This window comes from Artemia franciscana, chromosome 10, assembly GCF_032884065.1.
Source record: "Artemia franciscana chromosome 10, ASM3288406v1, whole genome shotgun sequence".
NCBI classification, from domain to species: domain Eukaryota; kingdom Metazoa; phylum Arthropoda; class Branchiopoda; order Anostraca; family Artemiidae; genus Artemia; species Artemia franciscana.
In genome coordinates, this window is record NC_088872.1 from 4,744,017 (window position 1) to 4,768,830 (window position 24,814).

General features: G+C 34.8%; 1 protein-coding gene across 2 annotated transcripts in view; it reads right to left on the reverse strand.

Moving 5' to 3' along the window:
* Window positions 1-24,814, reverse strand: part of LOC136031683 (uncharacterized) — a 72,988-nt gene that overhangs the window by 21,253 nt on the left and 26,921 nt on the right. Inside the window, exons 1-2 of one of the 2 annotated variants that reach the window (XM_065711363.1) lie at window positions 13,070-13,262; window positions 3,621-3,717 (exon numbers count right to left, since the gene is read on the reverse strand). In XM_065711363.1, coding sequence (XP_065567435.1) covers window positions 3,621-3,717; window positions 13,070-13,130 — 158 coding nt within the window. In that variant the 5' untranslated portion in view covers window positions 13,131-13,262. Of the gene's footprint in view, window positions 1-3,620; window positions 3,718-13,069; window positions 13,263-24,814 lie in introns of those variants that run through there. The other variant, XM_065711362.1, reaches the window with a different exon arrangement.

The window sequence follows — 24,814 nt, forward strand, 5'->3', positions numbered from 1 at the left end:
GACCGCAACCACAAAATAGAGTTTTGGAATCGACATTTCCAAAATTTTTTTTATCCTTTGACGCTATATGAAACTCACAAAACAAAGTCAAACAACAAAGTTTTATTTTGATAAAATTTTTCAAAAATTTGATATGGCCTTGATACCTTAGTTTAAGAGATGACATTGAAAATTCGAAGCCCAAAAATAAAAAATGGTGATTTAATCATATTTTTTTTGTTAGGTTCATTATCTATAGCTGATTAAAAAATAAAGACAGAGTAAACGAGTAAACGTTAGCATTAGGCGAAATCACTACTTGAATCAAGCGATTCTTGGTGTCAGTAACATATCATTGGTAACCAAACGAATGAGCCGTTGAAAAGCTCAACATAACAGCGTCACGACATGCAGCTACAAGATCATATCTTTCTTGTTTCTATGGAGAAGATCCAAATTGCATCTATTGTGGTCAGATAGAGACCTTAGCACACCTCATCATCCATTGTGTCGGCACAGAATGTTACAGGACAGACATTAGAAGGTTTATGAGAGAACATCGAATAAAACTATGTGAAGAATTACTCGGAGGAGCATTAACTGAAGAACAATCGGTTGAAAGTATAAATTTAGTTTGTGAATTTTTGAGATTGATTGATAGAAAAAGAACGTTGTAAACTGTCGTCTTTCGGCGATTCACTTCACTTCACTCAACATAACAGCACTGGAATGGCAAGTGACTACTATGTCAGTAGACTTAATGTTTGAAAAGGACGCCGCTTTATGAACAATGAATAGTGTCCCTCGTTTCATCGTTTAAACGAGTTCACTTAATATTTAAAAATACATCTTCACACTACAAATCAGACAATCAATTCCCAATTACTATGTTAGAATTTCGTTTCAGCAGTTGGATTCCAGATCACCCGGTGAAAAAAGTCTGAGGGATACTCGATATACTTCTGCACCAGACCAGACCTAAGAGAACATTTTTACCGGCAGAGAAACTTGTTTTAAAATAAATAATAACTTGATCTTCATCCAGTATTAAAAATATCGTCTCAGAATTCCTTTTTGAATATGCAACCAAAAGAGTTCTTTTTCGGAATACTTTTTAAAGAGAATTTAGCTTTTAATGAGGAATACTAGTCAGAATGGACATAGCAATGACGCTTAGTGATTTCCGTTTGATAATGTTTTTTTTTTTAGAAATTAGTTTAGCCTTGGTTTACAAGTGTAATTCCTGGATCACCAATACCCAAAAACATGTCCCTTACTAACGGCCGTGCTTACTATAGGAGTTTTCAAATCATTTTGACAAACTGCGTTTTCGCTTTTCGACCAGAATTACTAGTTCAAATTCCCACGGTGATGTCGCTTGATTTTACCCCCAAGATTTTTTACCCACCTCCTTCCTAACTTTTTAAAAATACCCTTTCCTTGATAATTTCATTGGAAAATGGCACATTTTTTGTATTTTCGAAGAATGTGTTGAGGAAAAAACAACATTGGCCCCCTACCCCCTAAATTTTAAAAAACAAACCCTCACTAATTTGCTGTTACTGACACAACCAGCTGCCAAAATGACTGTGTTTACTATTTGTTTTAAAATCCTTCTGACAAGTTACCTTTCTTTTTGATCAAACATACCGTAGTAATGCCTTTTATGCACAGCTTAGATACCAATATACAGTTATGAAAACTCTTGTCTAGCCCATGAGAAACTTTTGGTACAGAGCTCTGAAATTGGCGCCTCCTCCAAGCCCGCGCTCCGATGCGTAGATGGTACTACAACACCATAGGCGGGAGCGCAATTTTGTTTTGTTGTATATACAGCTTAGATACCAATATTGGTTATCTAAGCTGTGCTACCAGTTTCCTGTCTCCAGCCGCTAGCATCGCTACCGCGCACTGTGTCCCAAAAATAAATCGAGTTTTCATAACTGTATTGGTATCTAAGCTGTGCTTTCATGACAAGACTGCATTAAATCTTCACTGATTTACTTATAAATCTAATGATGGTTCAAGGCTTGCGGTTTGCAAGTAGTACACCTTTTTAAATAAGATTTTTGATGAAGCTATAAGCTTCATCAAATATAAGAAAGATGTTCTTTCATATAAGAAAGGAAAATAAATAATGTATGTGGATTTCATCATTGAAAAATTTCCAACAAGGCCGTATACAGAGAATACGGAGGGCGTTACGGAGTTTGAACCACCCCCAGAAATATTTTCCCCAACTTGTAAAAATGCAATTAAAATGCATAACCTAACAAGATTTGATGAATTTTCCAAAGTTTTTTTTATATCCCCCCCCCCAGAAAAATCCTGGATGCACCCTCGACTTCAAGTAAAATAGCGAAGACTGACCATGGTAGTTTGTCCTATAGTTTTTCCAAGGTACTTGAAAGGTACCTAGAAAATGCCACCCTTCCCTTTACGTTTTCTCCTTCTTATGGAAAGTTCTTAGAAAAGCCACAACAAAGGGGAAAAACAGATGGAAAAGACAATAAATCAAAACTTAGAGCTAGAAAACAAGATTTTCCATGGGAAGGGAAGTTTCCACGGAGTGAATTTTCCAGGGGGAATTATACACTGGGAAAATTCGCCAGAATTCCTATACAAAATTCTTTTTGAATTTTTGCTTTCTCTTTTCCGTCTCAATTTTCAGTATGTTAGTTTAATCGGAACAATAAGAAGCTTTTTTCAAAAAACTAAAAAACTTTTGTGTCGAGGAGGAGGCAACCCCCATGATCTACCTAATAATTTCTGCTCGTTTTAAGCTTTAATGTTTCTCCTTACTTTTATTTGAAAAAAAAAACTTGTTTTTTTTATTATATTGCTAATTAATGCAATTGTGAGATGAAACTAGAATAGCACTTTTGATTCTGTCTACATCAAAGCGGCATGAGCAAGCTGTTGTTCACAATAGAATACCGTTGTTCTGCACAACTCTATACCTTCGACTCTTGCACCTGCACCCAGTATTTTATCCGCACTTCCAGTTCCACCATTATGCCTCGACGGCAGATGCGGTTTTAGGGGGACAAAGGGGGCACTTGCCCCAACCGTAGAAATTCTTGGGCGCAAAATTTTGAATAAACAATCTAACGGATATAACCATTTAGTAGATTTTTTAATTTTATTTTTATTACAATAATGTAGAGGGTGTAATTAATAAATTACCAATTAATTAATAAGGAAAATAAAAATTATACAATCTAGATAATAAATTAAAAAATAAATTATTCATTAATTGATAAATTAAAAAAAAAATTGTTAATTAATGAAGATTTACTAAAATTTGGCCTGAAGATTTTTGTGGGGGACAGGAGGGGGGAGGGGCTTAAATTAAGACTTTGAATCGGGCGCAAAGGAGGTTTGAGCTGCCACTGCTCTACAGCTTTAAAGCACGATGATACCTAGTACTTATCTATTTAGACTTTGTTTCTTCTGAAGCCCGCAATGAAAAAAGGAATTCACGATATTCCTTTTCAACACCAAAGCTAAAATTAAATTATAATCAAATAAAATATTTGAAAACCATGTGGTTTATTTAATATCAAAAATAAAGAATGTCAGGTTCTTCAGCAATGAAAACATTCTTAAAAACCCTTTAAAAAAGAGAAGAGGGCACTTACAATATTAGCACGGCTATGGTAATGATGGCAACAGCAACACCACAAAGTGCAGATATTAATGCTAAATGATATTCCTGGTCGATGGTAGATGACTCCACTGTAAATTCAAAAGGAAATCAGTCACAATTAGAAAAAAAATTCTCTTTGCAATCATACCACTGTCAAAAAATAGAAAGACTTTGAGGAAAAGATTTAGTTGTTTATTTTTTTTAAGCAGTAGTTAGGAGTTACGAGACTAGGAAATTCGCGGGTAGATGTTATTACTTTCTAAATTGGGATAAATTCAAAAGGAAATATTTAATGATTTCTCAGACATAGTTAATGACAACGGTTGAGCTGATAACCATGCGTCAAACTTTAAACTTTACAAAATATACATCATACGTCTTGATTTCAAATGGTCTAATGGTTTTGTGGTCACGTTGACTTTTAGCATCATCTTTCTTCACTTTTTTCAAGCAATGTTTCATCTGCGAAAATCCCTGTTTTCTGCTACCTTTCGTATTGATATTTTAGCATAAAAATTAAAAAGACAGAAAAATAGCGGAAAAGATTCATCCGGTAAGCAAAATTGGGAAAGCATATATATATATATATATATATATATATATATATATATATATATATATATATATATATATATATATATATATATATATATATATATACATATCTATATATATAAAAATAAGTTGTCTGTCTGTCTGGCTGTGTGTCAGGTGACGTCATGTTTCTGTGTCGACTGACATCATGTTAAAAAACTAAAAAAAGGAAACAAAAAGAAAAATAAAGGAGAAAAACAAAACTAAAAAAATAAAAATAAAAAAAACTAAAAAGAAAAAAGAAAAAAAAAACTAAAAAAAAACTAAAAAAATGTAAAAACCAAAAAAAAAACTAAAAAGAAAAAAAGGGGAAAAATACAAAAATTTATTTCATCATTTACCATTTCAAAAACGAATGTATATACCCACTGGGACACCGGAATACAAATGATGACCGGGACACAGGGAATATAAATGACGACCGGGACACAGGGACACAACTACAGCGGGGACGCCGGGGGGCACAGGGGGATATATAAATGACGATGGGGACACAGAGAATGTTCGATTAGCAATCCCCATCAACAAAGCTCAAGGGCAATCATTAGAATCATGAGGTATAACTAAAAAAAACTAAAAAAAAGGCAGAAAACTAAAACCTAAAAAAAAGACCAATTCAAAAACGAATGTATATACAGACTGGGACACCGGGACACGAATGACGACCGGGACACAAGGAATATCAATGACGCCCGGGACCCTCAAAGAGAATTCACAGACTGGGACACCGGGACATAAATGACGACCGGAACACATGGAATATAAATGACGACCGGGACACCGGGGGGCACACGGGGATATATAAATGACGACGGCGACACAAGGAATCGTCGATTAGCAATCACCATCAACAAAGCTCAAGGGCAATCATTAGAATCATGAGGTATAGATCTGAATACGGATTGTTTTCCCATGGACCATTATATGTTGCATGTTCAAGAGTCGGTAAACCCGACAATCTATTTATATGCACAGACAATGGGACAGCAAAGAATGTTGTATATTCGCAAGTTTTACGTAGTTAAAAACATATATATATATATATATATATATATATATATATATATATATATATATATATATATATATATATATATATATATATATATATATATATATATCTATATTCACAGGTGGGACATAGGGACACAACTACAATGGCGCGTAACTAATATGGCGCGTACCGACTTACACGCGCGGGGGGGCTTTTGGGGGGGCGCGAAGCGCCCCCACCAACTAGGTGTTGGGGTGGCGCGAAGCGCCACCCCAACAGCTAGTATATATATATATATATATATATATATATATATATATATATATATATATATATATATATATATTTGACATATTAATTGAAAAAGTTTTTCAAATGCCTGCATTTAATTGAAATACATTTGTAGTTCTAAACTAGCTTTTTTCCTCACTTGAACAAAAATTTTATTCTCACTAATTACGTTTAAAACCTTTTTTATTTGCATAAAATCAACTTAGCATAGTCAGCATAAAAATGACCAGAACCATCCTATGACGGTTTCGTGGTACCCTACTAATGAATAAATATGCTTAAATGCTAAAGCTTACGTAACTCTCTTCAATGTTTCAGACTGGGAACAATGGTCAGGTTTCGGTTTATTAAAAAACAAGCTTTCTTAATGAGGGTAAATAGAGAAAATTGAAACAGCAAGGATTACCGTGGTCCTGCTTAAGACCAATTCACAATGAGATTTTACTAATGTTGACACACAGCTAGCACTGATTTGAGCCAATAAGACCTTTCATAGAATTTTATGATTGGTTCAAAAATTATAAGGAAAAATTCTGAAAAATCTCCGTATTAGTAAAATCTCATTGTGAATGGGCCTTCATTTGTTTGGGGGATTTGTATGATTATTTCTGTTAGACTGTTACCAGATATGCATTTCGGGGCACCACAAGTTGCAGACTTGGCACCACACGTGGTATACTTCCATCATGCTTGGCACGTTTCACAGGGTATAGGCAGTATTTTTTTTCGAACGGACTACCACCCAAACGTGATTATAATTAAAACTTAGCAGTGTTGTCAATTGCATGGAATAGAGTTGTGCTGCCTAAAAGTGAAAATGCACCGAAAGCTCCGTTTTTCTAGTGAAAATGCGCTCAGTGAACAATTTTCCCCTCAAAGATACACCGATTCAAAAAATTCAATGCTTAAACATCTCAAAAACCCTCTCGTAAATCTGCCCCATCTACCCACTCTGAAACTAATAAGACCTAGAACATGGATGTCACCTACCAAATAAAGGTAAGACCGAACAGCCCGAACCACGAGGCAATAAGAAAAACTAAAAAAAAAACTCTGGATATATTTTAATTTGTATATGTTCCAATAAGATGAGAAAATAGTCATTTTATCAAACGCTCAGGTTTCTGATCAAGATCAGAAGGACGACGAAGTTAATAAATACGATGATTCTAACTGTAAATATAATTTTTGCCGGGCAAAGTTAAAATTACGAATTTTTCATATTTCAAGTTAGCACAAAAGGCAGAATTTTTTCTGACAATATTCATGGCACTAGGGTGCTAAAAACTTTGGCGTGAAATACATTGTTTTAATTATGTTGGTTTCTATGCATATAAGTTTAGTATAGAATGGTGCTAAAGGATTGCAATCATCAAGAACGAAAAGTCTTACGCTAACATTTTAGTCATTTGTCGATGACGAATTTTGGCCGATTGCATACATTCATTGGGAAGGCCAACAAAAATTGAAAGTTCCATCAATGTTATTAATTCGCAGTATTTTTAGAAAGAGAGGGGGGGGGGCAAAAATGTGTTTTGCATTCGAGTGGGGTAAATTTGTCGAATTTTTCTAGAATTTCTTTAGTATGAGCTCAATATTGACGCTAGTGAGTCGACACATTTATATAGCATATACTCAGAGAATTCTGGAAGATGTGGTTATTCTAACAAAATGTGGGAAAATCTAAAGATACTACTGCTAAATACACAATATCAAACATACTAAAAAAATAAAAGACATTCTAAAAAAGAATCAAAGCAAAAACTGTCCTGCTGTCAGTCGGGAAAATTTCACTACTATAGGGGAAAATAAGTTAAAATATTATGACTATGATAATGCCGTTGCTCGTTTGTGCAGCAGATACCACCCTTGCTTAATAATTCAAAAGGTGTTATGAGACATTTTTTCCACGGGATCATACATAACTCACCAAGTCATAGAAAGATTGGAGACAAAAAGCCATGCAAGTTTCTTTCTTTCTTGATGACAAATTTTGGTCTTAAAAGTGAAAAATATGTACTTTATCAATGTATTACGAAGATCAAGATCATTTTGGAAGATTTTTTTGTCATTTTAATGGAACCCTTAAAAAAAATAAAATAGTAATACTAAATCCTCAACATGAAAGTACTTTACAAAACACTTATTGGGAACATGTGCAACAAAAACTAATAAGGCAGGCACACACGTTAGTATTATTGTTAGGGTCGGGCTACTTAAAAAAAAAAAAAATTTTAGTTGATAATTCAAGCTAGAAATTTTTGGAAATTCAGGAATATTTATGATTTTGAAGAGGTCCCAGGCTCCCAGATTCCTCTATTCGTACACCCCTTCAAAGGAAAACATATGGTATGTGAACATGATCATGAAGGCACTTATTTGTCGAACACCATCTCGGCTACGGAGGTTGAAAAGGTATTATACCCCACTTTTTGCGACAAAACCAATTACAGCTCACCCTATTAAAAAACAAATGTTTGATAGATTGGTCTAAACCGGGTTCCCGTATCTTATGTAGGTCTCAACATAATTAGACTGTTATTTTTTCGAGAATGTCGTTTATTTACTATTCTAAGATGTTAAAATAGTCACAATTGTAAACTTTTAATATCAATACCTTATTAGTATTATCATGAAGACTAGATAAAAATCATTTATTTACAAAAGACTATATGTCAAAAACAAAACAAAATATTGAAACATATTTTTAAAGTGTTTTTTGCCATTCTATAAAAACTTATAAATTGAAACGTATTGCCGTTCGAATTACTACTGTGAACGTGTATTTTGGAAATTTGGAAATATAGGACATATAGGACGTACAGTGCACATGACTATAAAAAAAGTAAAAAAAAACTTACTGGGATATTCCTTATACTGACTCTGTAAAATCAAAGGTAACAACACAGCTTAAACAACCATAAAAATGCGAGAAAATCCTGCCCCACCATACTTTTATTGTTAGAAGCGCTTCATTAGTAATTTTTATACAGTCCGTGTTTAAATTTAAAATGAATCTACTATTTTGCACTGGTTTATATCTTAACAAAACCAGATTTGTCCTCTCTGGATCCTGGGTTATCACGTTGTCATTGTGCTAAGTTCAATCAATATTTGGTGTTTTGCACTGGTTTATATCTCAACAAAACTAGATTTTTTTCTTTGGATACTGGGTTTTCACGTTGTCATTGTGCTAAGTTCAACAAATATTTGGTGTTTTAGTCATTCTTTTAAGAGCTTCATCATTTATTGACAGTATACTTGGAATATTGTTGCTTCATAATCATTGCTTAATTATTCTTTTATGGGATATTACCGCACATTTTCTGCTTCATTAGGAGTTTATGCGTTGAAGTTGCACTTTCTTAGACGTAGTGAGAGGGTGGTAGTCCTCCTCATATTTTGGAAAGCCTGGATAAGGTATGCGTGCGCACAGATGCAGATCATTAATGAAGGTGCTGGCTAATGGATTCTTATATGGGGAGGGGTTTCCAAAACTCATAAAATGGTTAAGTCCACTTTTTGAAACTTTTGGTCAAATTTTTTTTGCCTCCGACCTCCCCTCAATAGGAAGAATATATATACAGACCTCATAAAAAAAAAACATGTTGTATGAGTGCTGATGGACGGATGTCCTGTTTTTATTTAAAAAAAAAACAAATGAAATTTTTATCTCGAAGCATTGTTTTGCAAAAGTTAAACTTTGATTTAGAGATACAGACATTAAAGGGTGTTTCACAAAATTGAAACCCCCCCCCCCTTTCCCCTTCAATGTCTTTTTAACTACTCTGGTGCAAGCAAATGTCTTCTTTCTTTTCTTTTTTTTCATCTTTCGTTCCCAAAAATCGAGAACGAAACTTAAACGTGATTGAAAACGGGAACGGCAGGAAGAGCGTGATTGAAAATCACAGTTAAATTTCAGAATATTTTAATTTATGCAAGACAAAAAGGACTAATTTTTCTTTCCTCCCAAATTTCAAATTTTTATTCCTTAATTTTGGCATTTCCATCAAATTTGTTCCCCTATTTGCACATTAGCTCAACTACAACCAGGAATCAGTTCTGTTATCTCCGCCTTCTTTACTTTAATAACGCTAATGCGTCGGTTGTCTCTAGTGAATAATTTTGGTAAAAAGCTTCTTAGGTCAACATTTTGAAACTTTCTACGAGAGGTGCCTTAATATATATATTATATTAATATGTTAATATATAAATATATTAATATGTATATATATATATATATATATATATATATATATATATATATATATATATATATATATATATATATATATATATATATATATATATATATATATATATATATATATATATATATATATATATATATATATATATATATATATATATATCTATCTATATATATAAAAATAAGTTGTCTGTCTGTCTGTGGATGTGTGGATGGATGTGTCAGGTGACGTCACCTGAAAAAACTGGATTAGGTGACGTCAAAACTGAAAAAACTAAAAAAAGGCAAAAACTACAAAAAAAACTAAAAACTAATAAAAAAAATAAAAAAGCTAAAAAACTAAAAAAACTATAAAGGTAAAAACCAATAAAAAACTAAAAAAAAAACTGAAAAAACTAAAAAAAGGCAAAAACTACAAAAAAAAACTAAAAACTAATAAAAAAAGTAAAAAAGCTAAAAAACTAAAAAAACTAAAAAAACTAAAAAAAGGTAAAAAACTAAAAAAAATAAAAAATAAAAAAAAACTAAAAAAAAGGAAAAAACTGAAAAATAAGCTAAAATAAAGGTAAAAACCAATAAAAAACTAAAAAGAAAAAAAGGAAAAAACTAATAAATGACGACACTCAAAGAGAAAGCGACCAGGACAAAAGGAATGTTCGATTAGCAATCAACAAAGCACCGGGACACAGGGAGTATAAATGACGACCAGGACATAAGTAAAAAAAAAAAACTATCTATATATATAAAAATAAGTTGTCAGACTAAAAAAAGGCAAAAACTACAAAAAAAACTAAAAACTAATAAAAAAGCTAAAAAACTAAAAAAACTAAAAAAAAGGCAAAAACTACAAAAAAAACTAAAAACTAATAAAAAAAATAAAAAAGCTAAAAAACTAAAAAAACTAAAAAAACTAAAAAAAGGTAAAAAACTAAAAAAACTAAAAACTAAAAAAAAATAAAAAAAAGGAAAAAACTGAAAAATAAGCTAAAATAAAGGTAAAAACCAATAAAAAACTAAAAAAAAACTGAAAAAACTAAAAAAAGGCAAAAACTACAAAAAAACTAAAAACTAATAAAAAAAGGAAAAAACTGAAAAATAAGCTAACATAAAGGTAAAAACCAATAAAAAACTAAAAAGAAAAAAAGGAAAAAACTAAAAAAAATTTTCATCTAAAAAACTAAAAAAAACTAAAAAAGGTAAAAACTAAAAGAACTAAAAAAGAAAAAAATAAATGACGACACTCAAAGAGAAAGCGACCAGGACAAAAGGAAAAAACTAAAAACTAAAAAAAAATAAAAAAAAGGAAAAAACTGAAAAATAAGCTAAAATAAAGGTAAAAACCAATAAAAAACTAAAAAAAAACTGAAAAAACTAAAAAAAGGCAAAAACTACAAAAAAACTAAAAACTAATAAAAAAAGGAAAAAACTGAAAAATAAGCTAACATAAAGGTAAAAACCAATAAAAAACTAAAAAGAAAAAAAGGAAAAAACTAAAAAAAATTTTCATCTAAAAAACTAAAAAAAACTAAAAAAGGTAAAAACTAAAAGAACTAAAAAAGAAAAAAATAAATGACGACACTCAAAGAGAAAGCGACCAGGACAAAAGGAATGTTCGATTAGCAATCAACAAAGCACCGGGACATAGGGAGTATAAATGACGACCAGGACATAAGTAAAAAAAAAAATTAACAAAACTAAAAAGAAGGTAAAAACTACAAAAAAACTAAAAAGAAAAAAAAACTAAAAACTAATAAAAAAACTAAAAAATCTAAAAATCTAAATAAACTAAAAAAGAAAAAAAAAGGAAAAAAATAAAGGAGAAAAACAAAACTAAAAAACGAATGTATATACAGACCGGTACACCGGGATACAAATGACGACCGGGACAGAGGGAATATAAATGACGACCGGGACACAGGGACACAACTACAACGGGGACACCGGGGGAAACAGGGGGATATAAATGACGACCGGGACAAAAAAACTAAAAAGAAAAAAAAACTAAAAACTAATAAAAAAACTAAAAAATCTAAAAATCTAAATAAGCTAAAAAAGAAAAAAAAAGGAAAAAAATAAAGGAGAAAAACAAAACTAAAAAACGAATGTATATACAGACCGGGACACCGGGATACAAATGACGACCGGGACACAGGGAATATAAATGACGACCGGGACACAGGGACACAACTACAACGGGGACACCGGAGGAAACAGGGGGATGTAAATGACGACCGGGACACCGGGACAGGGAATGGTCGATTAGCAATCACCATCAACAAAGCTCAAGGGCAATCATTAGAATCATGAGGTATAGATCTGAATACAGATTGTTTTCCCATGGACCATTATATGTTGCATGTTCAAGAGTCGGTAAACCTGACAATCTATTTATATGCAAAGACAATGGGACAGCAAAGAATGTTGTATATTCGCAAGTTTTACGTAGTTAAAACCATATATATATATATCTATCTATATTCACAGGTGGGACATAGGGACACAACTACAATGGCGCGTAACTATTATGGCGCGTAACGACTTACGCGCGCGGGGGGGCTTGGGGGGGCGCGAAGCGCCCCCACCAACTAGGTGTTGGGGTGGCGCGAAGCGCCACCCCAACAGCTAGTATATATATATATATATATATATATTATATTATATATTATATATATACATTTTTTTCCGACATTTTTTTTTTGGTATTAAAATGCTAAAATATCAATACGAAAGGTAGCAGAAAACAGGGATTTTCACAGATGAAATATTTCAGGAAACAAGTGAAAAAAGATGGTGCACATTAGGAGGAGCGGACCCCTTCAAAAATTGAATAATCTATGTTCGCCTTAGGTTTGATGTCGCTCTTTACTTTCATTGAAAACAAATATTTTTTGAGGAGGACCAATACATAATGGTCAGTTAACAAACATTTCTAGTTAATTTTCACTTTAACTAATAGAGAAGACCTCTTGGTAGTGACCTGGTATAAAGCAGAATTATAGCTGACGATGGAGCCAACAATTTTATAAAGAGGGAGGGTGGGCTTCAGCAAATTCCTCTAGTAGTACATTGCTCTTAATAGGCTGCCTTAGCTACAAAATATTTGGGTAAAATTCTAATTAATTGACTTCTTGCTTTCTCGGAAAGGGTTTAGGTTTGGAAAATGAAACTTTCAGGGATGGACTGGTGGAGGGCCAGATAAACAAGCTAAGGACCATATTCTAAAGTACTGAAGAGGACCAAGACCTAATGTTCTGTTAATAAATATTTCTAGTTCATTTCCTGCTTTAAATGGCCAGAACCTAGTGGCAATGACAGACAGAATTGAAGTAAAATTAATGACAATGACACTTACAATTAGTAAAAGAAGACGAAGCTGTAGCCTCAACAACATATACACTTGATTTAGGAAACATTCGACACAGAATTGTCAGCAAGGAGTGTGGAAAATTGTCTCCGGTTCGGGACTTTTCTTTAGAACTGCCTTGCAACAATTAAATCCTCTCTCGCTGCGCTGAGATTTGAAATACTAACTGATAACATTTTGATAAGAATATACACCCTTTTGTAAAAAGCAACTGGTTTCAAAGGTAGACGGGTACCTCGTAAACGCTTCCTTGCTTACGCTACCACGGTACGTCAGGTAGAAATAATTGATGATGTACAGAAGTGACACCAGATCTATGAACCTAGGTTATGATCATATCGGAGCGCCTTCCAAATGGTTCCAATAGAACTAGGATTTTTAAATGAGCCGAATCAAATGTACGTTTGGTACTTGTCCATTATATCAACCACACTCGAGATGTGAAGTTGCGTTAATCATAATGAAACTTACCAAAATATGATGAAAATAGACTTTAATAACAAAATTATAGAAACTACGGAAAAAAATTATGGAAATCAGGCCACCCAGAAGCATTATATTAAATACCTAGGGTAAAATTCTAGTTAATTGACTTCTTGCTATCTCGGAAAGGGTTAAGGTTAGGAAAATGAAACTTTCAGGGATGGGTCCACAGGCTAAAGTACGTCCCGGGAAGGTAATTTAAAACACCCATCTCCACTCCTTCTCCCTCTAGAGGGCCCTGAAATTTGCCTACATGACAGGTCTATACCTATTGAAATTTGACAAAACAACATTTTACCTTAATTTTCAGTTACTAGTTACTTTTTATCTACGTTTAGTTCTGAAAATACAATTCCTGTTATTTGAGAAAAATTTTGAGCCATATCAATGTTTTTTTTTTTTAGTTTAGGAAATGTATTTGCATATCTTTAAAACCTTATAAAATGGAATTGAGCAAATTTACGAAGCTGAAAACAATTTTGTTGTACTTCAATTAAGCAGAAGATCTATTTTGCAAGGTTTCACTTTTATAGCACACATATTTTTAAAGGTCATCAAAGGTCAGGGCCCTCTAGAGGCAGAAGAAGTGGAGGTAGGTACTTCAAAATACCTTCCCAGGACATACTTTAGTCTGTAGATTCATTCCTGAAAGTTTCATTTTCATGACCTAAACCCTTACTGAGATAGCAAGAAGTCAAGAAACTAGAATTTTACCACCTAGGGTAACTAACACTATATATTAAATATTTAACTAAGATATATCTGTATAGTAGTTTATCTCACTGAGACTAAGCTAACTATCTCCAAATGCAGAGAGAGAAACCGATTTTACTCAGATCAAACAGACCAAACTTCTTCAGTGTAGTTGTTATAACTGACAAGTGCCACGCAATTTCTCATTTTCGGAAGAAAAAACAGTAAATTCCAAAAACGGCTTTAAAAATCTAAAATAATTATTTATGTCATTCCTAATAGCGCATCACTTTGCTTTATCACTCCCCTAATGTGAAAATATATAGCTAAAATAATATCCATGCATTTTTCGGTCTCTTGATTTTGTCATCTTAGGTTTTTCGCCGTTAAATCTATTTGGAGAAAAAGGTGACGTGTGGAAAAATATATGGAAAGTATGTAATCTGGTATATATGTTTGCGCATAAGGGTTGGAGGAAGATTTTTAAAGTAAAGTGAAGCCCTTTGTCGAATCACCAGGTGACTCGACTGATCAGACTAAAAGGCCCGTTGCTCCTAAAATGGTCAGAAATTGACCTTCAGAGCTTAGCCTTCATCGATTTTTTTCCTTAAAGAGCACTGAAATTCTTAATCTGTGATCTAATAACCCTCCCAAGTTTCTATGACTATATACTCTGTATGATCAGGCTTGAAAGAAAGTTTTATAGGAGACATACAGAGGCGTAATTTGCTGTAAGACACAGGGTGGGGTAACTACCCCCAGATCCCAGTTTGTCCCTCCAACTGAAATTCAGTTTCTCTCTTTGCCTTTATGACAGAGAGGCACATTTTCACTAGAAAAATGGAGCTTTTGGTACATTTCCACTTTTATGGTGTGCAACTTTAAACCGAACACCTGGCAACGCTGCCTTATAGTAATATATGGCTTATTTATAATTTTTCACAGTCATCTTCACTGGATTTGGGAAAATCGGATCCAACTTCTCCCCCCCCCGCTGGATTTCAACGAAATTACGGCACTGGTGACATACCATTCTTTTACTAAGTCAATACTATCACTAAGACTATGATAGGAATGGTAACTGGCTAAGCATAGTAATTATAATTATGGTAAAGTAGCCTAACTGAACGTGAGTTTTCAATTACCACATTACTTAGGTGTGGAAACGGCAATTAGGCTCATACACGGCTTGGCCCGTCTCAAAGCAGAACCAGCGATGTCCCACTATTTTCCACAGCTCTAACCACACATAAGGCCGCTCATGCAATTTTTAGTTGTCTGGACCTAAGAGACAACTAACAACTCTCTAACCATGTAATTCAATCCCCACATCCTCCAGACATAACTTCACATAGCGCAATTCTCCGCTAATGCAACGATAATCCTCTCAAAATAATTCTCATATACACAATCCCTCATAACAACAAAAAATATGCTGCTTCATACCTCATAATGAAGTGGTTGGCGAGAAACAAACCTGTTAGGGAGAAAATTTACATTCTCCTTACATAACTTAAAATTACTTAAAACTAGAATTCAAAAGTCAAAATTTATGAAAACTAGTTTAAAGTAGAAAATTCCGGGCTTACTCGACAACTTTTTTTTTATGTAAATGGTACTCTCATCGATAAAATAAAGCAATAGTTTCAGTAGCAGTAAAGAACGAGATATAAAATGAAAGGGAAGAACAAAAAATAGAATGAATTTTCAGCCATCAATTTAGTCAATGCTTCAGTCCATTGCTTAAATCAAACGCTGTGTACTTGGAAATTAACATCTTGGAATTAGGTTTCATCCCCCAGTCAGTTTCTTAAATGTACATACAACTGTTTGCCAAGGAAGTAGCTCTAGTATTTTTATTGGGTGGGGGGAGGTAAGAGGGTTCCGTACCCAGATATTCATGGGCAGGGGCTAAGTAATAATTTTTCTCCAAATTATTGTGGGCAACTGTCCCCCTCCCTCCCCCCAAACGACGACCTTACTTATTGCAAAATTCAAATTTTCCTTGAAACATAATCTGCACAAACCTTGAAGTCTTGAACATATCCTAAAATTGGAAACAAATATGAATGGAATCTGTACCCGGCAATTAGACATACCTTCCATAAATTAGATTAAGAATGTAGGGTTTTTTCTACTGGATGTAAGGAACAGCATTAGTATTTAAGACGACAAGAAATTACTCCGCATGTGATGGGGGGCTGCCCCTTCCTCAAAACTTGGTATTTAGGCTAAATCTTAACTCTTTAAAAAATTGTCTGGTACTTGTCGGTTATTGGAAACACATTCAAGAATTGCACTTGGCTTACATCTCAGAAAAACCGGTATCGTGGCTACAAAAGCAAGTGATGGATTATGCGAGGCATTGGACTTAGACAAAATGCACTGAACATGCGTAATTTGGGCTATATTTTCGTACATTAGGGGTGGGGGTTGAAGTTAGTTTACGTTAGGTTGGTTCGGTTAGGTTGGGTCAGGCTAGGTTTCCATAATTTTGTTTCTAAAATGTTACCTTATCATCATGTTTTGTTATTTTTGTTATTAGGATTAACCTAACTTCGCTTTTTGGGTGTGTTTCCAACAACCGACAAGTACCATTTTTATGGCACTTGGTAAATATCAAGTGCCATATAGCCATCGCAAATTCTGTCGGTCTGTCGGTCCCGGTTTTGCTAGTTTAGGCACTTCCAGATTAGCTAGGACGGTGAAATTTGGCAAGCGTATCAGGTACCAGACCAGATTAAATTAGAAATAGTCGTTTCCCCGAATCCACCAACTGGGAGGGGAGTGGAGGGATGGTTAATTAGGAAAAATTAGAAAAATGAGGTATTTTTAACTTATGAATGGGTCATCGGATCTTAATTATATTCGTTTTCCGATTTGACTACCTGGGGGAGTGGAGGGGGGGGGGTGTAATTCGGAAAAATTAGAAAAAAATTAGATATTTTTAACTTACGAACGTGTGTTTGAATCTTAATGAAATTTGATATTTAGGAAGATATTGTGTCTCAAAGCTGTTATTTTAAATCCCGACCAGATCCAATTTCATAGGGGGGAGTTGGGAGTGGGGAACTGGAAATCTTGGAAAACGCTTAGAGTCAGAAATCATGATGAAACTCGGTGGGAAGAATAAGCAGAAGCCCTAGATACGTGATTGACATAATTGGACTGAATCCACTGTCTTTGGGGGAGTTGGAGGGGTGTTCATTCGGAAAAATTAGAAAAAATGAGGTATTTTTAACTTACGAACAGGTGATTGGATTTTAATAAAATTGGATATTTAGAAGGATATTGTGTTTCAGAGTTCTTATTTTAGATTCCGACCAGATCACGTGACATTGGGAGAGTTGTAGGGGGGAACCTAAGATCTTGGAAAACACTTAGAGTGGAGGGATCGGAATGATCTCGGTGGGAAAAATGAGCACAAGTCTTAGATACATGATTGACATAACCAAAACGGATTCGCTCTCTTTGGGGGAGTTGGGGGGAGGGTTAATTCCAAAAAATTAGAAAAAATGAGTTATTTTTAACTTACGAAGGAGTGATCGAATCTTAATGAATTTCCAAATTTAGAAGGACCTCTTAACTCAGATCTGTTATTTCAAACCCCGGCCAGATCCAGTGGCATTGGAGAAGTTGAGGGAGGGGGGGCCGAAAATCTTTGAAAACGCTTAGAGTGGAGAGATTAGGATGAAACTTAGTGGGAAGAATAAGCACAAGCCCTAGATACCTGATTGACATAACTGGAATGAATCTACTCTCTTTTTTAGGAGCTGAAGGGGGTGTTAATTCTGAAAAATTAGAAAAATTGAGGTATTTTTAACTTCAGAACGAGTGACCGTTCGTGAGTTGTTTTTAAATTTAATATCTAGAAGAAAATCATGTCTCAGAGCTCTTATTTTAAATCCTGACCAAATCTGGTGACATCGGGGGGAGTTGGAGGGGTAAACCAGAAATCTTGGAAAAAGCTTAGAGTGGAGAGATCGGGATGGAACCTGGTGGGTAGAATAAGCAAATGTCGTAGATAAGTGATTGACATAACCGGACTGGATCTACTCTCTTTTTGGGAGTTAGGGGGGTCCAGTGCTTTGGCGAATTCGGTGCTTCTGGACGTACTAGGAAGATGAAAATTGGTAGGCGTGTCGGGGATCTGAACAAATTGACTTGATAAAGTCGTTTTCTCCGATTAGACCATCTGGGGGAGGTCTGAAGGGAGAAGAAAAATTAGAAAAATTGAGATATTCTTAACTAACGAGTGGTTGATCGGATCTTAATGAACTTTGATATTTAGAAGGACCTCGTGTCTGAGACCTCTTATTTTAAATCCCAACCGGCATTACGCCTATGATTTTCCTTTTTAAATTAATCTATTGATTGATTAATCTAGAGCTCATGCCATATGAGCTATTGGCTCTTGGTTCTTCCGACCTCGTCATAAGTGCCATATGAGCTCTTAGCTCTTGTTCTTATTCAGTTCAACGTCCCTTGTGTTTGAAATGTCTTTAATAGAAAATTGCGATACAAAGTCAAACTTTAGCATAAAGAATGGGGGCTGAGAAAGTGGCAGCCTCCCTCACACGGAATAATTTCTTCTAGTTATAAGTTTTATTTTTGCTCCTTACTTTCAGTTAAAAAAAATTATTTGTTTAATTTAATTTTTAACAGTCTTTCGGATCATGCAAGACAGTATACTTCCCCCTCCCGTGAAAAATTTATCCCGAAAAATTCCTCCCCCCAGGGGATAATTCTCCCTGTGTAAATTCCCATCCGCAGAAACTTCACCCAAAATATTTATCTCTTTATATTTCCCAATAACAAATACTACATGTGAACAATGAGCAAAATGCATAAATTACAGCCCTATCCCCTGGAGCCATGGTACGTCAAGTCATACCCAGAGGTATAGTTATTGGCCCTTTCAACTATGCTGAATCAGATGGCTTATTGATCGATGTCTTTGGGGAAAAAGGGACGCAGGAGGGGGGCTGGTTGCCCTCTAATGTTTTAGTCACTAATAAAGAGCACTAGATCTCTTGATTTTCGTTCGAGTAAGCTTTCCCTTGATCTTCTAGGACTATTGGTTCAATATGATCATCCCTGGAAAAAAAACGAAAAAAAAAACAGAAAAACAAAAAAACATGCATCCGTTATTTTTCGCTTGGCAAAAGACATAAAATTGCACGTTTTTGTAAATAGGAGCTTGAAACATCTACAGTTGGGTACTCTGACATAATGAATCTGACGGTGAGATATCCATTTAATAGCTACATCAAAAGAATTGCATTTTAATGCTGATTTTAAATGTATAAGCTTCATCAAGCTTAGTCTTACTCGTCAAAAGTTACGAGCCAGAGAAAAATTTGCCTTATTTTAGAAAAAAAGGGGGAAATACCCCCTAAAAGTCAGAATCTTAATTAAAATCACACCATCAGATTCAGCGTATCAGAGAACACTATTGTAGAAGTTTCAAGCTCCTATCTACAAAAATGTGGAATTTTGTATTTTTTGCCAGAAGGCAGATTACGGACGCGTGTTTATTTGATTGTTTGTTTGTTTTTTTCCCAGAGATGATCGTATTGAACCAGTGGCCCTAGAATGTTGCGAGAGGGCTCATTCTAACGAAAATGAAAAGTTCTAGTGCCCTTTTTAAGTGACCAAAAAACTGGAGGGCACCTAGGCCCCCTCCCACGCTAATTATCTTCCCAAAGTCAACGGATCAAAATTCTGAGATAACGATTTTATTTAGCGTCGTCGAAAAACCTTATAACTATGTCTTTCAGGACCACTTACTCCCCCACAGTCCCCGTGGGAGGGGCTACAAGTTGCAAACTTTGACCAGTGCTTACTTATAGTAATGGTTATTGGGAAGTGTAGAGATGTTTTCAGGGGGATTTATTGGTTGGGGGAGGGGTTGAGAAGAGGGGAATATGTTGGGGGAACTTTCCATCGAGGAATTTATCATGGGGGAGGAAATTTCCAAGAAGGGAGCGCAGGATTTTCTAGCATTATTAAAAAAACAAAATAATGAAAAAATAAAGATGAAAAAGTTTTTTCAACTGGAAGTAAGGAGCTACCTTAAAACCTAAAACGAACAGAAATTATTACGTACATGAGGGGCTCACATCTTCCTAATACTTTGTTCTTTACGCTATAGTATTTTTAGTAATTTCAACTATTTATTCTGCGGCTTTTGTGATTCAGGGGTCATTCTTAATGAACTGGGACAAAATTTATACTTTACTGTAAAGAGTGAAGTACTGAGGAGAGGGTGAGCCTCCTCAAATAAGTAATAAAAACATGAGAAAACAAAAGTTCGTTACGTAAGCTAATCTATAAGTTACGTATATCTTTTACTAATAAAAACGTTCGTAAAAAATTAAAATTTCTAGTTGCCTTTTTAAGTAACAAAAAAATCGGAGGGTAGCTAGGCTTCCTCCCCCACTCCTTTTTTTTCTCAAAATCATTTGATTAAAACTATGAGAAAGCCATTTAGCCAAAAAAAAAATAAAAAATATGCAAATTTCGTTTTAGTTGTTTCTCTGCGGAGAGCCAAAATCAAAACATGCATTTATTCAAAAACGTTCAGAAATTAAATAAAAAAAAAACAATTTTTTTACTGAAAGTAAGGAGCGACATTAAAACTTAAAACGAACAGAAATTATTTCGTATATGAAAGGGGCTGCTTCCTCATCAACGTCCCACTCTTTACGCTAAAGTTTTTTACTGTTTCAAAAAGTAGAGTTGATAGAAAGAGTCAAACTTTAGCGTAAAGAGCGGGACGTTGATGAGGAAGCAACCCCTTTCATATACCAAGTAATTTCTGTTCGTTTTAAGTTTCAATGTCGCTTCTTACTTTCAGTTTAAAAAAACCTGTTTTTTTATTTAATATTACAAGGATGAATAAAAAAACTGTATTAATGCCAAGCTATCAACTATTATGACGCTAGTGAATTGCGAACCAGCTGTGAGGGGATTCAAATACATCCCCGCCAGCTCTTCGGCTATTCTAAGAGTGGCGTTAATCAGAAATCCAAAAAAAGACAGATTTCGCAACATGCAGCAACATTTCTTTGACTAGCGACGCATGTCTCTGTGCAGTGAAACATGTAAGATGCGCAGCATTCAACATTAATTAATCCTAAATAATTCTGAATAAACAACAACTAAGATAACTTCGAAGACCACACTGCATTTCCATGACGAAAGTAAAACAGTTCAAAATAGGGATGAAACCTTTTTATTGACAGTGAATAGATATAAAATTATTTAACTGGACATATACAGTGTTCATCATCAGCAGTAAAACTCTGATGATGATTTACTGCTGATGATGAACACTCTATATGTGTTCGAATATCCAGTTAAATAATTTTATATCTATTCACTGTCAATAAAAAGGTTTCATCCCTATTTTGAACTGTTTTACTTTTAACAACAACTAAATGATTAAAAGCCAAAAAGGTATAACTATAGATAATTAATTATCAGTTAATGTTGGTTATCAATCAGTTGTTAAATAATTAGTTAAACAGACTGCCCAAATTAACAATAACTAATAATCATAATTAATTTTTAATAGAAAAGCTATTAAATCACTATAACATAAAATTAAAATAATCCTTTGCAGCTACAACAACGCAGTCCACTGAACAACAGAAATAGAGACACCCTTAAACCATTTTGTTTTCCATTCAGTTTTTTTTAATTCTTGTTATGTTTGTTATTCTAAAACTTTTTCAGGAATCGTTCGATGCGTAGACGTTTTTGATGTACCCAACATGCAAAATCAACTCCCTGCAGACATCAAACATACCAGTGTGATGTACTCCAAAAACCTTACTGTCCCAGCATGTAGACATTGGAACCTACCAGTGTAACCCATTGGTACTTTAAAAACCTTACTGTTCAGCAGGCAGACATCAAAACATACCACTGTGACCCAATGGTACTTCAAAAACCTTATTGTCCTTACTATCATTGCATGCAAACATCAAAACATACCAGTGTGAACCAACGGTATTTCAAAAACTTTACTGTCCAAGCATGCAGACATTAAACGTACCAATTTGAAGCAACGGTATCTTAAAACCCTTACTGTCCCAGCATGCAGACATCAAAATCTACCAGTTTGACCTGACGGTACTTCAAAAACCTTACTGTCCTTAATGTCTCAGCATACAGACATCAAACATACCAGTTTGACACAACGGTATTTCAAAACCCTTACTGTCCCAGCATGCAGACATCAAAACGTACCAGTTCAACCCAACAGTACTTGAAAAACCTTACTGTCTCAGCATGCAGACATCGAAACATACCAGCGTGATCAAACGGTACTTCAAGAAACTTACTGTAAAGCATGCAGACATCAAAATATACCGGTGAGACCCAACGGTACTTCAAAAATCTTGCTGTCCTTGCGGTCCCAGCATGCAGACATCAAACATACCATTGTGACCCAACGGTACTTCAAAAATCTTACTCTCCTTACTGTCCTATCATGCAGACATCAAAACATACCAGTGTGACCAAACGGTACTTGAAAACCTTACTGTAAAGCACGCAGACATCAAAACATACCAATGTAACCTAACGGTTCTTAAAAAATCTTACTGTTCTTACGGTCTCAGCATGCAGATATCAAACATACCAGTGTGACCCAGGGGTACTTATAAAATATTATTCTCCTTACTGTCCTAGCATGCAGACATCAAAACATACCAGCGTGACCAAAGGGTATTTCAAAAACCTTACTGTAAAACATGCAGACATCAAAACATACCAGTGTGACCCAACGGTACTTCAAAAATCTTACTGTCCTTACGGTCCGAGCATGCAGACATCAAACATACCAGTGTGATACAACGGTACTTGAAAAACTTTACTGTTCTTTACTTAAATACCCATATTGCAAAACAACTAATTTAATGTTTTCCAGGAAACAGTTGGACCCAATTTCAAGTAATTGGTTTGCAAAACATAAGCTAAAACAAAGGAATTCTAATCCGTTAAGTAAAATTATTAAAGGCTATAATATTTTGGCTCAAACATCTCGTCATGGTAAACTTATTTTCAAGAATGCAAGAGCAAGCGTTTTGTTAAACTACACTAACAAATATGTGTTTTACGTTCTTTTTATTTGGCATTCCCATTACAGTTCTGATTCTGGATGAAAAGAAACGAAAGCTATTTTATTTAAACATATAATTAGTAATACTAGGACCAAATTCAACGAATCCATTGAGTTATTTCATCAGGGAGAAAATGCCTTAATAATTGCATACCAAACCATTTTTTGATCAAAAAGTGCTAGACGAGAGGGGGCAAATACATTCTTAAAATCCGGGGGGAAAGGCAATTTTGTTCCTTTCTGTATAAGTTTTTGAATGAAATACAAGAAAAGGATATTCTTCAAGATCTTGGGGAAATGATTTCCGCCCCCTCCGATAAAAAGAAAATAAATTGACGCCAATGCTCAAGGGCCTGAAGAATTCCCTAACTTATGTTTCTGAGGCTATGGTGACCCTGACACGGTAAAAATATTTAAATTGTACCATGAAGGGGTAAGTCTCTTGAAAAAGTGTAAAAGTTCCCTTCATTTTCATTAATTTATTTTTGTATCTATTCACTTTTTGAACACTTAACCCTTTGATGCCTGAATTATGAAAAAAGAATGGGAAAAATATTTCGGCCGTTTCAGGCTTCGTTATGACCTATTCCACGACAGAAATGGCAAGAAAAAAAATGTATTGATAAAGATGATGAAATAAAAAAATGGTTCCCACAGGAGCCATCCGGCAATCATGGCACAAAAACACTCTGATCGGCTGCATAGTGTGGTAAGTCAGAAAACAATTCCTGTTGGGTGTGAAACACAAGGACACTTCACATTTTACGCATTTCACTTTGGAATGAGCTTGTACACATACTCTGCATCTCTGTTTTCTCTCTATCCAAGCCGGGAAGTGCCCCTGTCCATCGAGTCTTGTCGAATCTGGGGGGCGACAAGTATAATTTCTTTTTTTCTAAGAGTTGGTATCTGCGTCACTGAAAGGTCTACCTCTCTTTGGTGCTGCCAAAGATGCACCAGATAGAAGTGCACGTGCCACATCTGTCTTGAACTGTAGCAGGTTCATTGGTTTCTGCCCAGCAGCAAGACACCTGCGGTATAAGAGCCAGCCATTCGCAACGGAGAGGTCAAACAAGAAGAAGAAGATCCTCATGTACCATTTGCTCCGTGACTTGAAGTCGATCCTGGAAAGCTCCAGCAACATGTCGGCAAGATCTACACCACCCATAAAGCGGTTGTACTCCTTCACACAATATGGTCGCTTGACATCGGCATACTCTTTTCGTTTACCATCCCACCGCCTACACGTATCTTCTGGGTCTAGGGCGGCATAGGTCGAAATCAAGTGGACTGGCTTATTGTCATACCCCTTCACCACAATGGCATTCGACTGCGTTTCCACTCGCCAGTCGTAAGAGCCTCTTCCTCGGGCTTTCAATTTGCTGTCTGATTCCAAAGCACAGCCTTTCAACCTGTTTGCCCTCACT